This window comes from Trachemys scripta, chromosome 3, assembly GCF_013100865.1.
Source record: "Trachemys scripta elegans isolate TJP31775 chromosome 3, CAS_Tse_1.0, whole genome shotgun sequence".
Classification (NCBI taxonomy): Eukaryota; Metazoa; Chordata; order Testudines; family Emydidae; genus Trachemys; species Trachemys scripta.
In genome coordinates this window covers 196,458,465-196,475,366 of record NC_048300.1, presented here as the reverse complement: position 1 = coordinate 196,475,366, position 16,902 = coordinate 196,458,465, and the positions used below count along the sequence as shown (strand labels likewise).

General features: G+C 45.9%; 1 protein-coding gene across 1 annotated transcript in view; it reads right to left on the bottom strand.

The window, feature by feature from the left end:
* Positions 1 to 601: 601 nt before the first annotated feature.
* The window catches only part of FBXO16 (F-box protein 16), a 41,511-nt gene continuing 25,210 nt past the window's right edge, over positions 602 to 16,902 (bottom strand). Inside the window, exons 7-9 of the mRNA XM_034766749.1 lie at positions 15,893 to 15,998; positions 2,696 to 2,921; positions 602 to 1,322 (exon numbers count right to left, since the gene is read on the bottom strand). Coding sequence (XP_034622640.1) covers positions 1,255 to 1,322; positions 2,696 to 2,921; positions 15,893 to 15,998 — 400 coding nt within the window. The 3' untranslated portion in view covers positions 602 to 1,254. The remainder of the gene's footprint in view (positions 1,323 to 2,695; positions 2,922 to 15,892; positions 15,999 to 16,902) is intronic.

The window sequence follows — 16,902 nt, the reverse complement described above, 5'->3', positions numbered from 1 at the left end:
TCCTAACTGGCTTTTAGCCCTAACTCACCTTCCCATCCAGGCACAAACCTCTCCCCGGAGTTCAGGGGAGTTTCAACCCAGGCTAGCAGGCACAGCTGGGGGATAAGTAAGATCCTGGGCTCCACATTCACTCAGGCTGTAACCACTCACTTTGCAGTGAGGACACAGTCTAAGGGCTTGTCTACATTACCCGCTGGATCGAGGGGCAGCAATCAATCCAGTGGGGATCAATTTATCGTGTCTAGTCTAGATGCGATAAATCAACCGCCAAGCCCTCTCCCGGCGACTCCGGTGCTCCACCAGAGCGAGAGGCACAGGCGGAGTCGACGGGAGAGCGTCAGCTGTCAACTTACCACAGTGAAGACGCCGCGGTGAGTAGATCTAAGTATGTCGACTTCAGCTATGTTATTCACGTAGCTGAAGTTGTGTAACTTAGACCGATCCCCTCCCCTAGTGTAGACCAGGCCTAAATCACTCCAGTGCTGGTAATCCTGCGGTGCCTTCCCACAATCCCCGCTGCGCCCAGAAAGACAGACAAATTCTCCCACAATTCACTGGGAAAGAATCAGCGTAGCTCAGCATACTGCAGCACAAAGCCCCCAAAGTCCTAATGACACACACATGGGAGTTCAGCACCAGTGAGGACCCAGTAAGACAGTAAGGCTTTGCAGTGTGGCGGCTTGCACCTGGGTTAGACTAACCCGGGTGCCAATTGCCCAAGTTAACTCTGCAGTGAAGACAAACACTGAGTGAAAGCAGAATCAGGCATCAGCATCCAAAGCAGCAGAGACAAGAAAACCTACTGCAAAAAGGCAAGATAGCAAACAAGATACTGATTCAAATTCTGATCTCACCCTAGTTTTGCATGACTTATTTGTATTATGGTAGCACCTGGAGATCCCAACCATAGTGAGGGCCCACCCTGCTATGTGCTGTACATATACATACTAAAAGATAGTCCCTGCCCCAAAAACCTTCAGTGTAAACTGGCTGCAATGCAGTTAGCCCAGAGCTATACTAGTAAATCTCCCGCAGGGTCTCCGCATTGTATAGTGAGTTCAATGAGGGGGGGGGGGGGGGGAAGTCTCTTATTGTGACAAGTGATATAAAAAAACGGAGCTGGATCCTTGAGACTTTGAGCATGTCAGTAACACCCGTTCTTCACGGTAACTCAGGGGACGTGATCGGCGTCTTCTGAAAGCTGGGCAGATGAGCCGGTTTGACTGGGATGAATTGCACTGAAACGTCCCTCCCTCACTCTGCGTCAGATCCATGGTCCGATGGAGGAATTTGCCAAGGCTGAGCTTCAAACAGTGGGGATGCTAGAATGGATACAGAGAAAATCCTGAGACTAGCAGCTGCTATTGATTGGTTTAGTCACTGAATGGACGTGTAGATTACTTCTAAACTGCAAAATCGGTACCTCGTTTTGTAGACTTTGGTCCTGTTACAAATATCCCTAATTCTACTGCCTGCACTTCCTGCATCATGGGAATGTGGCAAACTACTCTCATCTGGAGAACTGAGTCCAATGTTGGTCAGCTCACCTTAAGAAAAGCACAGAGGAGATTGCGGAGATCCAGAAGAGGTCCCTGAAGATGAGAACGGTAAAGAAGAACTTGGCTGTCTCTCTTTTACAAGGGGTTCTGTAGTTTTGCCCAGCAATCAACCTAAATTACACTTAATACAGCTCATCATTTCTTGTGAAATCCTTATAGTTTAGTGAGGATAATTCATCTGTCTCCTTTACAAGATGCCTGTAGGTGTTTGGAGACAGTAGTTCCCCCCTTCCCCTTCCCTCTCAGCTTATTTTCTAAGAGTCTTCTCTGTGTGAATCAACTCTGCTTTCACTCCCATTTTCCTGTGTCCTTTTTTGAACTGCAGTACTCAAGACTGAGTGCAGTATTGCCCCAGGAGCCAGAATGGTGTCAAATGGAGCAGAATAATTGCCACATTTGATGGACGTGTGATATGCTAATTAATTAATACAGTTGAAGGCCCCGATCCTGCAATGAGCTTCTCATGTATGGACTGCAGACCAATGCAGAGCCTCACTGGGGCTCTGTCCATGTGACCTCACTGTTAGATAAGGGCCCTATTTTATATATAGGCAATGTATTATTGATTTATATGCAGTGTATACCTACCTCTATAATTCTTTGACTGCAGTCTGGGGTGCCCCTCCTCCAGTTCATATAGATGCATTTGCATATTCCTTCCTACGTGCCCCACTTCTCGTTTGTCTCGATTCCACCCCCTTCTCCAGTGTATCAAGATTGGATTTCATTTAAATCCTCCCCCTCACAAAGCAAGGGGGTTGTGATCACACCAAGTTCTGGATTACCACCCTTGGCTCCTAGTCTCAAAGGAAGGCTCTGAATGGTATGGAGCTCAGAAGGGATCCCCACAGGACTCCACTCCATACCCTCCTCCCCTAGGGAATCATTAATAAACACTGTCAATCCACTTCCATTTACTGCACCTGCCGTTTCTCTTTGAAAATGCTACATGGCGCCTTATCAGATGCCTTCTGCTGTGCCCGCTCTGGTTTCTTTATCCACTGAACTGGTTACTCTCTTAAAAAAACGTAAGGGTCAAATCCTGCAATCCTTAATCAATTTGGCTCCCCAACTCCAAACTCAGAGAACTGTAGTCTCTCTGATAGCTTAAGAACGAGATGGAACAGCTTACTAACATGGAGAACTTCTGCTCATCCTTGCAAAGGCCTTCTTCCCTCTTTCACTCAGCTTTGGTACTGGAGCTCGAACAGGGGTTGGTCGTATCCCAGCATTCCACTGGGCACTTTGAGCTAGGATCTTAGCTGTTGCTTTGGTAACAGGGTACCCTGTTGATTGGTGAGTAGCCCAACTTGGGCGAACTGGTCCTTTTGGGCTAGAGCCAAGGTCTGCAGATAGGGACAGCTGGGAAGAGAAAAAAAGAAAGATCATGTTCTCCTAACAGCCACAAAGGGGATAAAAATGTCTGAGCCCTTAGAAAACTATCTAGTATCCTTGGTTTTTAAATGACATACAATTATAGTTTTGTTCTGCAGCAGTGACCTACGCTCTGTTATTACAATTCCACAGATCTGTGTAGTAAGCTACATAAATAAGAGCACTTCATATATTTATGGGGCTAGTTGTGGAGTGGAAAAAATTCCAGCCTTTCATGAATGACAAAGGAAGCCAATTAGAAATAGCCACGAAAGGGGGCTTGCCCACATTAATTGAGTCTTCACAACAGCTCACACTTTAAGGGCCGAATTCTGTCTTTAGACACATGTGCACGGCTCCTATTGAAATCAGTGGGCAACCATCCAAGGGCAGAATTTGGGCTGTAGTGAAACAGACTGATCTCCTTTATGGAATTAATGTATTCATTTAAATTATGAAGGATTCCAGCTGGCAAAAACTTAGCTGTTTATAGTTCAACCTATGCAGCGAGCAGCAGTTTGCATTAGCACTAATACTACTTTGCACTTCTACAGCCCCTTTCAGATCAGAATCACAAGGCCCTTTCAATCTCACAGCACTCTGTGCAATACGCACGGTATAGACTGATCTTTTCCAACAACAATGAAGTGCAACCATCTCTTGGGTGCCCTAGCAAAGCAGAGCAACTTGGCCCCATAACTGAGGAGAGGAAGTGAAGAGAACAGGGTGGAACTGAATCTGCCAGGTGGGATTTAATAATAAACACACATAATCACCAGCATGGAATTTACCTCGACTAGAATTTGGCCAAGATTCCGGGGCTAGTGCTCCTAGTCTTATCAAAAGAGCCGTGGAAGCTTTAACTACCACAAGTGGCCAGGACTTGTGGTTTATGTCTCATCCAGAAGAAGGCAGTGGTAATCTCTTTGCAGCAGATGGATGCATTCGCTCAGACCTGACTCAGAGGGAACTGCACCAGTTACTGAGTCCCCAGCACCACTTCTTGCAGGATTCTTTGGCGGTCTCCTTTCCAAGTGCTGACCAGGCCCAACCTTGCTTCTTTCGTGAGGTCTGAGGCACCATAGTGCAAAGGTAGATCAGGCACAGAATTTATATACAATGGTCAATTTTTATCTTTTTATTTTACGAGTCAATGTCTCTGATTAATTAGAAGTAGACAAATATATTCCTACCGTTACAGTGATTGTTTAGTCTTTGAAAGAAATCCCATAATGTTTCAAAAGCAGCTCGTGAGAAGCAGCCTGCTAGCAATATAGCCCTTGTTAAACTGATCCAAATCGTTTGTTTATTCCTTGTTTAGAATACTGAAAAACCATTAGTATAATAAAACATTTGCTTAGAAATGCATTATGAAGCAATGATGGCCGACGATGTTATTATATGCAGACTATTGTCAAGAATCAAACTGTTGTACAGAAAATTTAACGCGGTTTTGCATTTTCCTGTGGTCACTTGATATGACTGCGGTGGATGTTGTATAATGCTTAGTGCTTAATGCTCAAGTTAAAAATAAGCAGACCAATGATTGCCAAACATCAACCCAAAGAGAAGCCAGAAAGTATGCAACAGCTTACGATGTCCTTGTGAGTGATTGAGCATGACAATGTAAACAAGGACATGGCAGGTGTAGTAGGTTTTTCTTCCAGTAGAGAAGGAAAAACACAAAGGCAGGTAAGCAGTGGCTGTTGCAATGAGCTGACAGTCCCTTGTTTTTGCACTCCTGTGTTCTGGGTGATTCAGCCGCGGAGTGCTTGGGGATAGGAAGGCAAAGCGTGTTACACCACAAAGCTAGGCTGTGCTTTTTCAAGAAGAGTGAAATGTACAAACAAAGGAGTTTGATTCTGCAAGCATTACCCAGAGTAATTTTTGCTCCCATGACTGGTCCCAGGAAATTCAATGTTACTACTTGTGCAAATAAGTAATACACAAATTATGAGTTGCAGAACTGAGGCTATATCAGGGCCACCAAGAGCGGGTTCAGGCCTCGGTGAAAAAAAATTTTCGGGCCTCCCAGCAAGGGCAGACTGGCTAAACAGGGCCGACGAGGTGGGGGAAGCCGGGGAAGCCAGGCCTGGAATTTTTTCGGGCCCCCCAGCAAGAGCAGACTGGCTAAACAGGGCCGACAAGGGGGGTGAAGCCGGGCCCCAGGCCCCCTTCCAGACCACCGGGCCCTGGTAATTTGTACCGGCTTCCCCCCCCCTCGTCAGCCCTGGCTATATTAGTTGGCTAGAACTGAGATTTGCCACTGCCCGAGGCCTCTGCAGTGGCAGAAAACTGGACATGTGGGATATGCACACCTGACCCTAAAAGATGTCCCTTCCTCAAGTCACCAGCTCCCTGCCAATATGCGTGGGGGAAATTAATTCCTGACCCCAAATACTGTGATCTTATCACCTTAGAATACAGGCAACAGTCACTCAAGAACATTGGTGGGAGTGGAGCAGCCACTCACACAGAACAGAATCTAAAGCATGAAAGGGGAAAAAACCAGCCATGATTGCTGAGGCTATAACATTTCTAACGTTTTTGGCATGAGACTGATTATTCTGCTGAACAGCTGCAAAAACCTTCTGTGGAGTCTTAGGAGGTGAGCCCATAGGTTTGTAAAGGAGGCTGTCATTTGGGAGCAGTGACAACACTGCAGGGACCAAAAGGTCCAAATGGGTGGACTCACTATGGGGGTGCATGGCTCTGTATCAAAAAGGACAGGAAGGATGACCTAGTAGCTCGGGCACTGGACTGAAGCTCAGGAGACCTGCTTTCAATATGTGAGCTTGGACAAGTCACTTCATCTACTCTGTGCCTCAGTTCTGCATCTGTAAAATGGGGACAATACTTCCTAAGGTGATACGGTCCAGATAGTATGGGGCAAGCTGTAGGGCCCTGATCTAATAAAGCACTTAAGCAGGTGCTTAACTTTAGTCATGTGAGTTAGTCCCATTGATTTCAGTGGGACTACTCACATACTTAAAGTTAAGTGCATGCGTAAGCACTTTGCTGATAAGAGTCTAAAAGGACAGAAGTGATGGCAAAGCACTCCCGAAACATAAAGGGCTTGATTCATCACTGAGCTACTCCAGTTTTACACTGGTGTTACTTCATTGACTTCAATGGAGTTACACGGGTATAAAACAGAAGTAAAAAGTAATGAATCAGGCCCAAAGGCTTTGGACCAAAAATTAAAAACTTACAAGAGTCATAGCCTGCAAGTAGAAGCAGTGGGGGAGGGGAGAGCCAGATGCTCCCCAACAAAAATTATGAGCCCAATTATATATATTCTCACATCTCCCACTGGAGACAATGGGCATTGCACGTACTCATGTGAGGGAGGAGTTTGGCCCTACAGTCAAAAGCCGGGGGCTTCAAAGCTGTTTTTACTTGTTACCAAACAAATCTTGAGCTTTTCTTATTTGTTGCCATAGTTTCCAGGACTCATGGCACTGTAACAATTACACCGTGGTCTTGCCCAAAATTTACTCTAGCAAACGCTACCACCCCACTGAAAAGAAACCAAGGGGCCAAACTCGGGACCAGGCCCAGTGGATGCTATTCCACTGATTTTTAACAGAGTCTGGGTGTGGCCTGAAATTATTTCTTTCCTTTTGGTATCCAACACCCATTTTTTACTCTTTTGAATCTGGAACACCATCTGCTTTTCTCTTATATAATAACCCTTTCCACACCTTCATTGTTCAGTATAATAGACTTTGGTTTCATTCACTTTCAGTGCATTCATCTTATGTGTCTTCATTATAATCTTATCTTTTGGTACCTGGGGCATTTATTCTTTCAACATGCTTTCTTCTTTTCCAAAGGATTAATTTAAAAGGTTTGAATTATAAGCCTCTCTCTTTGGGCTTGGCTGACATGGGAATCTTTTAACAGGTATATTTAAACAAGATTTCCCAACCTTATCTTTACAATCTCAAACCAAGATCTATTGACACAGTGCAGCCAAGAGCATCTGAGCACCATCATTGCCAGGAGGCGTTGGAGATGGATCGGTCGTGTGCTTCGGATGGAAACTGATTCCATCACCAGAGTAGCAATAAGATGGACACCTGAAGGCGAGCAAAAACGAGGCCACCTGAAAACAACATGCCAAAGAGTTGTGAAAATCCTGGGGCACACTGGGGAACCATTGAAAGACTTGCCAGAAACAGACAGGCGTGGAGGAGCTGCGTCACTGCCCTAAACGCCAGAGGCGTAACAGGAACATGATGAGGATCTTAACAATAAACAGAAATTATTTTTTGATATTTTCTACTTGGTTATATAAATAATTTTGTCACTTTCATCAGCCTAAGGAAAATACACCATTATCATCACAGGGTCATAATCAGCAATGGCTAGCAGGATTATAGACTGGGATAATGTGAAAGAGGAAGAGTGGGTTGGTGACTGAAACTGGGGAATGTCCAGGACTCAAGAATACCAAAACGTTACTCCTGGGAGAATTCTGCACCATCGCGCAAGTGCACAATTAATGCCCCCACAGATTCCTCCCCTCCGCAGAATAATTGATTCTGACAGGGAGGCAAAGGGAAGCTGCAAGAGGGGTCATGCTGCAATTACATCTTTTGCACCAGGGGCTGATGTGGTTCCAGAAGCGAGGGCAGCCGCAGAGAGGGAGGGGTAGAAGCTGCCTTCCTCACAGCGTTCTGCCCATGGGCCCAGGTGAAGAGGCACAGGATATGGGGGGATGAACAGAGTGGGGCAAAACAGGCTGCTGGGGGGGGTCACACAGACTGGGGTTCAGAAGGGCTAGTGCAGGGGACAGACTGGGACAAGGGCACAGAAGCTAGTGGGGTGATAACATTGAGCCAGGGACTGAATGGGGAGTGGGGATGCAAGGACACATGGGGATGGGGGGGAAGAGGGAGTGCAGGGACACATGAGGATGGGGGGGGAATCGGGGTGGCTGAGTGGGGATGCAGGAATACATGAAGACAGGGGCAGCTATGCCTCGCTGAGTGAGGGTGCCGGGCCACATGGGGACATGTGCAGATATGCCTGGCTGAATGGAGAGTGGGGATGCAAGGACACATGGGGACATGGGCAGATGTGCCTGACTGAATGGGAGAGGTTAGGGGCAGCCATGATCTCCCTGGGGGAGGCTCCTCAACTCCTTAACCATCCCTCCTCCTCCCCCCAAAAACTGTTCCATACTTCTCCCTCCACAGTTCACTCCCAGCAATTACTTCCCCCCTCCTCAGCTCCTCCATTACCCCGACTCCCCCAAGCCTTTGCACTGCTTCTGAGGGGTGCGGGAAATATGTTTCTGCATTGTAGTTTGAACATATTATTACTCAAAGTTCTGTATTAATATGCCTAGTAAGGAATCTATTGGTCAAAAAACATTTCCTGAATCTTTTATGTTGTCTCTATTGTTACAGACATACTTGCTGACAGGTATTTTGAAATAAATTACCAAAATAATTGAAACCGGCATGATTATTTTGTGTTATTCTGACAAATAAAATATGCAGAATTTTAAAATATTTGCACAGAATTTTTAATTTTTTGGTGCAGACTTCCCCGAGAAGTAAACGGTCCATTTTTGATCTACAGGTCCCAGAACATCTAACACAATCTATAAGGGCTACCCTCCGTTCTTAACATGTGCCTTTGAGAGAATGTGCCAGTGCCTTTGAGAGAATCAGAACAAAAAGATATGGAGCCTTATTCTGATCTCGTTACACTGATGTAACTCCATTGACTTCACTAGAGTTATTACTGATTTAGTCTGGTGTAAATTCCCCTCTCCCCCGATTGCTGTAATGTATTTACGTATTGATAACGCTCGCAAGGCTTGATTCACCACTGCATGACTTCACTGATTTCAACAGAGTTACAATACAGTCTTGCATCTGAAGAAGTGAGGTTCTTACCCACAAAAGCTTATGCTCCCAATACTTCTGTTAGTCTTAAAGGTGCCAGAGGACTCTCTGTCGCTTTTTACAGATTCAGACTAACACGGCTACCCCTCTGATACTTAATACAGTAATGCCGTGCTGAACAGCCCCCTGGTCTAGATGGTGCTTTTCATCTTCCAAGCGTTTTTACAAACAACAACTATCGTATTTAATAGTAATAGTTGGCATTTCTATAGCCTTCTTCAGCAGCTGCTTTACAATCATTAACTGATGAAAACTCACACACCCCTGTGAGGAAGTGTAATATTATCCCAACTTGACACACTGGGAAACTGAAGCAGAGAGACTAGAGAGGATACTAACCCTGTGTACAGGGGCTGCGGCAGACTCTCAATACAGCAGTACTTTTGCAGTTGTACAAGAGGCGGATGGCTAGTGTTGTGGTGAAGCAAGTAGTCATAGGATTGTTGGGAGGATAAACTCATTCATGTGTGTGAGGCACTCAGATGTTACCATGATGGCAGCTGTAGAAAGTGTTTGGGAATTCTGCATCTGCTGGGCCCAGCACAGTAGAGTTTTGTACCAGCTCCTTATAGGCCAGGGTAGAGGAAGGACCTGGGAGCAGACCAGGGGTGGAGAGGGAGTCAGTGGATGGCCAGAGGGCCTCTAGTGGCCACAGATCCCTGCATAAGGACCATAGAGAGTCAAATCCTATTCCAGTCCAGAGGCTGGTAAAACAGGTGGTTATAGGGTAGATTCAGTCCTTACAAGAATTCTGTTTGCTCAAGATGTCTTTGTGAACATTTTGCTTGACCTAAAGGAAGATCTCTGGTAGCTGCCAGCTGTAGATATAACCTTAGGTCCTCTAAGCTGCAATCAGCCCACCTCAGGCGATGTGTGTGCACGTTCCCCACCCCATATCCTGCTGCTGCTGATGTTGGTATCAAAAACTCCCATTGACACTACTGGGGAGAATTTCATCCCTGTGCTGGTGGATGGGCTCGGGGCTTGTGCCTCCCAGACTCAGGGGTGCAGACTAGGGCCACCCTCAGGAATGGAGAACATCCAGTGGGGACTATGTCATGGCAGGAGCTCAAAGCCTTCCCAAAAAAACCCTCAGGTTTGTTCAGATATTTGCCCACCACTTCACTGATTCTGTAACAGCTCCAAAAATAAAACAAAGGTAAAATCATGGCCATGCTGAAATGGAACTCTTGAGGCTGTATTATAAAGCCCTGGAAAATGGCATTTCTAAGACAAAGGCTGACAAACTTTAACTATAGCAACTGTATGAGGCACCAGTACAATAAAGGACATAATTGAGCTAGGAAAATAACCTGCACAAGAATAATAAATGCCTGTCAGCCTTAGTGATCTTACAGTTAATCTCCTTTGTAGGTTGGAACATATGGGTTCTCCGGTTCTCATTACTTGGGAATCATTCTTCCAACTTGGTAAAAAAAAAAAAAAAATGCTCATCAGAATCTGCTTATTCCAGCGGCTATTTGTTGCCCATATCTACAAAAGATTATCTCTAGGACGCTTTCTGGACGCCTGACTTTCTGGTACTGCTTTCATCTGAGGCTGTCCTATTTTATAAACTGTGACGTGAGCACAGTGACTCCTCAGTATTAACAGCTAGGGTGCTCAGGGCTGCTCGCTCTGACAAAATGCAATAGCACAAAGTATAGAGCACAGACATCAGACAGTGATGATGGAAAGTTGCAAGTGCAAGAGAATGCTTTAGGAACAGAAACCAGAATCTTGAGAAAACTGACCCAGTATTTATAAAGTGCAGAAACTAAGACTGTCTACACTACCACTTTTGTCAGGCCGGGGTGTGAAAAAACACTTCCCTGTGCTGCTGTACGGTGCGCTGTGTGGACAGTCTGAATGTCTGGATACGGGGTATTACAGGAACTAACTGAAGAGCAGATAAAAATATCAATATCTACACATAGCGAATTACCTCCCGTTCCCACTGAAGTGAGTCAGGCCCAGATCCTCAAAGGTATTTAGGTACCTCACTTCCATTGATTTCAGAGGGAGTTAGGAGCCTTAATACCTTTGAGAATTCGGGCCTCAGATTTTGCCACTGATGTGTGATCTACTCTAGTTAGGTTCTTCAGAGAGCAGGACTGGATCCAAAGAAATGAGACTGAAACCTGAGGAAACAGCAGTTGCTTAGCTATTGAAGGACTCTGTTTTGAACTGTTTTATTTAAACGTGTCCTGAGTGGTATGTTTAAGAATAATGCTTTATACTTACCTAGCACTTTTCCTCCCAAAGCCTCAAAGTGCTTTACAAGCATGAATTCTTTCTTGGTAGTTATAATCCGCTCAGCACTATGGAGGGATTAAGCTTCCTAGCGCCTCTGGGAGATAGGTATATTAATCCCCATTTTACACCTGGGGAAGCTGAACCCCAGGGAAGTGGGCTGCCTGAGGGGGACACAGCTACTCAGTGACAGAGATGAGAACAGACAGCAGAAGCCTCATTCTCCTCCCACGTACACTAGTGCAAATCGGGAGTAGCTCAGCATGCGAGCCTCTTGCACCAGCTCCTCGACAAAGGGAACAGATCTGGCTGTCGGGAGGAGACTCAATGAGACCAACAGATTTGGAACCCTCAATTCACAGGAGGAAATTCCCACTGGCTTCCCTGGGGGCTCTTTGCAGGGCATGAGTTGATATGATGCCTCCAGAGAATGGGGGCGCATCCTCCCCGTGGGAATTGCTAAACTAGAACAGGTGTAGCATTTGCATCCCCTCCCTCCGCAGCACAGACTTGATGCCACTTGCTGGAGCACAGGACCTTGCCCCTCAGGAACACTGAGTGCAGCTGATGTGACAGCCACCATCTTATCACACTGGGGACGGAAATGGGGACCTCCAGAGCTAGCAGCATGAGTCTCTACAGCTCGAGAGAAAGAGCCCGGCTTTACTTGCACCCTCCGTGGGTCAGGCACACAGGAGGACACTTAACACACAGCCCTGTGTGTTACACTGGCCACCCCCTTTTGCACTCAGGGAGCCTACCTTGTCTTCTCACACCAGTGTGACTCCACTGACCTCTGGATTATAAGGGAGTCTGGCTGGAGTAAGTGAGAGGAGAATCAGGCCCAGGCAGCACAGCTGCCCGCACAGAACTGCTAAGGGAAGAAAGATGTTCCCTGCACCTTCTCCCCCTGGCCAATGCAGTCATGCTGGAGCAGCCAGCAAGCTTCTCTGCTCTAAGCATTTCAGAGCAGGGACTGTCATTTAGTATATGTTTGTACAATGCCTGGCACAATGGGACCCTGAGCTAGTCAAGGTCTATAGGCATTGCTGCAAGACAAATAATAATTAATAATCATAAATCTGGCCCCACATCAGCAAGTTTTCTCCTAAAGCGGTTCTGCTTTATACCTACTTACAATGCGTTAATGGGAGAAATCATTCCTAATAGTAGAATGGCTCCTCCTAGACAGCCCTGGAACTGGGATTTAAAATGTAAGTTACGAGAAAGGAAGAAAATCGCAGTCTTAAAAGTTTACAGTTAGCAAAATCTGATCAGGTCTATTTGTGAATCAAGGCACCAGCGATATCTACGGTTCTATAAATGCTTTGGGCCAAACATATCCCTGGTGTAATAGACTTAGAATCATAGAATCATGGGACTGGAAGGGACCTTGAGAGGTCATCTAGTCCAGTCCCCTGCACTCATGGCAGGACTATGTATTATCTAGACCATCCCTGACAGGTGTTTGTCTAACCTGCTCTTAAAAATCTCCAATGATGGAGATTCCACAACCTTCCTAGGCAATTTATTCCAGTGTTTAGCCACCCTGACAGTTAGGAAATTTTTCCTAATGTCCAACCTACACCTCCCTTGCTGCAATTTAAGCCCATTGCTTCTTGTTCTGTCCTCAGAGGTTAAGGAGGACAATTTTTCTCTCTCCTCCTCATAACAACTTTTTATGTACTTGAAAACTTTTATCATGTCCCCTCTCTCTCTTCTCTTCTCTAGATGAAACAAAACCAATTTTTTCAATCTTCCCTCATAGGTCATGTGTTGTAGACCTTTAATCATTTTTGTTGCTCTTCTCTGGACTTTCTCCAATTTGTCCACATCTTTCCTGAAATGTGGCACCCAGAACTGGACACAATACTCCTGTTGAGGCCTAGTCAGCGCAGAGCAGAGCGAAAGAATTACTTCTCATGTCTTGCTTACAACACTCCTGCTAATACATCCCAGAAAGATGTTTGCTTTTTTTCCTACAGGGTTACACTGTTGAATCATATTTAGCTTGTGATCCACTATGACCCTCAGATCCCTTTCTGCAGTACTCCTTCCTAGGCAGTCATTTCCCATTTTGTATGTGTGCAACTGATTGTTCCGTCCTAAGTGGAGTATTTTGCATTTGTCCTTATTGCATTTCATCCTATTTACTTCAGACCATTTCTCCAGTTTGTCCAGATCATTTTGAACGTTAATTCTATCCTACAAAGCACTTGCAACCCTTCCCAGCATGGTATCATCCGCAAACTTTATAAGTATACTCTCTATGCCATTATCTAAATTATGGATGACGATATTGAACAGAACCAGACCCAGAACTGATCCATGCAGGGCCGGCTTTAGGCCGATTCAGCCGATTCGGCTGAATTGGGCCCCGCGCTAAGAGGGCCCCGCACCGCAGCTCTCCACCCCGCCCCCAGCTCACTTCCCCCTCCTCCCCTCCCCTGAATGCTCCGCCCCCTGCTCCTCCTCCTCCCTGCTTCCCGCGAATCAGAGGTTCGCGGGAAGTCTGAAAAGAAGCAGGGGCGGGCAGGCAGCACCAGGTAAGCTGGGGTGGCGGGAGGCACGAGAAGGGCTCCGGGGAGGTGCGGCCCAGTCCGGCCCCGGTTCTGGCCGAGCGCGCCAGCCCCAGTGGCTCCGGCCCGGCTTGGCTCCAGCCCGGCCCCCGCGGCACGGCTCGGTTCGGGTCCAGCCCGGCCCCTGCAGCGCGGCTCAGCTCGGGTCCGGCCTGGCCCCCGCGGCGCAGCGCAGTGAGGCTCTGCCCCCCCCGGCCCAGCCCCCGCGGCTCTGCTCGGCTTTGGCCGCCAAGCGGCTCAGGGACGGACCCAAGCTCAGCGACCCCGGCCGGAGCGCGGCTCAATTCCTGGGGGCGGGGCTTGCGGCAAGCCCCGCCCCCAGGAATTGGGCCCCGCTCTTGCTAAAGCCGGCCCTGGATCCATGCGGGACCCCACTCATTATGCCCTTCCAGCATGACTGTGAACCACTGATAACTACTCTCTGGGAATAGTTTTCCAACCAGTTATGCACCCACCTTATGCTCCATCTAGGTTGCATTTCTCTAGTTTGTTTATGAGAAGGTCATACGAGATAGTATCAAAAGCTTTACTAAAGTCAAGATATACCACGCCTACTTCTTCCGCCCATCCACAAGGCTTGTTACCCTGTCAAAGAAAGCTATCAGGCTGGTTTGACATGATTTGTTCTGAAGAAATCCACACTGTTATTTATCACCTTATTATCTTATAGATGTTTGCAAATTGATTGCTTAATTATTTGCTCCATTATCTTTTGGGGTACAGAAGTTAAGCTGTCTGGTCTGTAATTCCCCAGGTTGTCCTTATTTCCCTTTTTATAGATTGGCACTATATTTGCCCTTTTCCAGTCTTCTGGAATCTCTCCCGTCTTCCATGACTTTTCAAAGATAATTGCTAATGGCTCAGATATCTCCTCAGTCAGCTCCTTGAGTATTCTAGGATGCATTTCATCAGGCCCTGGTGACTTGAAGACATCTAACTTATCTAAGCAATTTTTAACTTGTTCTTTCCCTATTTTAGCCTCTGATCCTACCTTATTATCACTAGCATTCACTATGTTAGATGTTCAATCACCACGAACCTTCTTGGTGAAAACCAAAACAAAGAAGTCATTAAGTACTTCTGCCATTTCCACATTTTCTGTTATTGTTTCCCCCCCACCCCCTCATTGAATAATGGGCCTACCCTGTTTGTGGTCTTCCTCTTGCTTCTAATTTATTTGTAGAATGTTTTCTTGTTACCCTTTATGTCTCTAGCTAGTTTGATCTCGTTCTGTGCCTTGGCCTTTATAATTTTGTCCCTACATACTTGTGTTAGTTGTTTATATTCATCCTTTGTAATTTGACCTAGTTTCCACTTTTTGTAGGACTCTTTTTCTGATTTTTAGATCATTTAACATCTCCTGGTTAAGCCAGGGTGGTCTCGTACCATACTTCCTATCTTTCCTACACAGTGGGATAGTTTGCTCTTGTGCCCTTAATAATGTCTCTTTGAAAAACTGCCAATTGTCTTCAATTGTTTTTCCCCTTAGACTTGCTTCTCATGGGCTCTTACCTACCAACTCCCTGAGTTTGCTAAAGTCTGCCTTCTTGAAATCCATTGTCTTTATTGTGCTGTTCTCCCTCCTACCATTCCTTAGAATCATGAACTCGACCATTTCATGATCACTTTCACCCAAGCTGCCTTCCACTTTCAAATTCTCAACCAGTTCCTTCCTAGTTGTCAAAATCAAATCTAGAACAGCCTCTCCCCTAGTAGCTTTCTCCACCTTCTGAAATAAAAAATTGTCTCCAATACATTCCAAGAACTTGTTGGACAATCTGTGCCCTGCTGTGTTATTTTCTCAACAGATGTCTGGGTAGTTGAAGTCCCCCCAACACCACCAAGTCCTGTGCTTTGGATGATTTTGTTAGTTGTTTCAAAAACCCTCATCCACCTCTTCTTCTTGGTTAGGTGGTCTGTAGTAGACCCCCCTACCACGACACCACCCTTGGCTTTTACCCCTTTTATCCTTACCCAGAGACTTTCAACAAGTCTGTCTCCTATTCCCATCTAACCTCAGTCCAAGTGTATACATTTTTAATATATAAGGCAACACCTCCTCCCTTTTTTCCCTGCCTGTCTTTCCTGAGCAAGCTGTATCCTTCTATACCAATATTCCAGTCATGCGTATTATCTCACCAAGTCTCTGTGATGCCAACAGGACTTAGGACCTGTGTTGATAAAGTCAGGGTCTAGAGATACTTGCCAATGATTTTGCTTTCCGAAGCTTATAAGATGCACAGCTCGGTTTCCTTTTTTTCTCAAATGCTTGCCGGCTGAGGTCTGGGGTAAGTCCTCCTCCTTTCTTTCTACTGCAAAGTGGAAAGGAATAGTGTTAACTGAGAAGAGGAGGAATCCCTACTGAAATACAAAGAAAACTTGAGAGAGAACCCAGATCTAGTTCAGGCTTCCTTTGCTAGCAATATCATCTGTCTCCCCAATCCCTTCTCATGCAATGTAGGCTCGAGAGGGCTCTTCTCTGCAGCTCTCGCCATCTGTAACAGTCTTCCTGTATCTCTGTGGCTCATCCACTCTCCTGTTTTCTTCCTTGCCCTATCTAAACCTGTACGCTGCTCTCTTCCATTACTATAATGTACCTCTTTAAAGCATTTTGGGACGCAGTTTGTATTAAAGATACAAAATAAAGTTGTATTGTACTGTAATGTATAGATCACACCTCTCTCCCTGCATCTCTCGGTGTGAAATGAAGAGTCAGTCGTTTACCAGAAGGCAAAAACAACGATGCTTTTGAAATGTGGGCTCCGATACTGCACACATTTAATGTACAGGCCATCTTAACTACACAGGCCTGACTCTCCACTCCCTGGCATCTTATGTAGTGACATACACCTGTGCAATCTGGGTGCCAAATATACTGGCAAGGGAGTGGAGAACCAGCCCCATAAAACTAAGCTGGCTTCTAGCCCTTGTCTACGTTCCAAGCTGTACTGATTTAACTAAAGGAGTGTTTTCACACTGATTAGGTTAAACTGATGCAAACCCCTGCATGAACACTCAAAATCAATTTAAACCTGGCTTATATCAAGTTAGCATGAGTCGACTCCTTACCGACTTCAACTAAATCAGTATAAATAAATGTTCACCTGGGGTGTGCACCAGTTTAACTAAATTGATTTGAGAACACACCTTTAGTTAAGCCCATGTAGCTTGTAGTATAGACAAAGCCCTAGTCTGCCAGATTCTCCTATGAGTCAT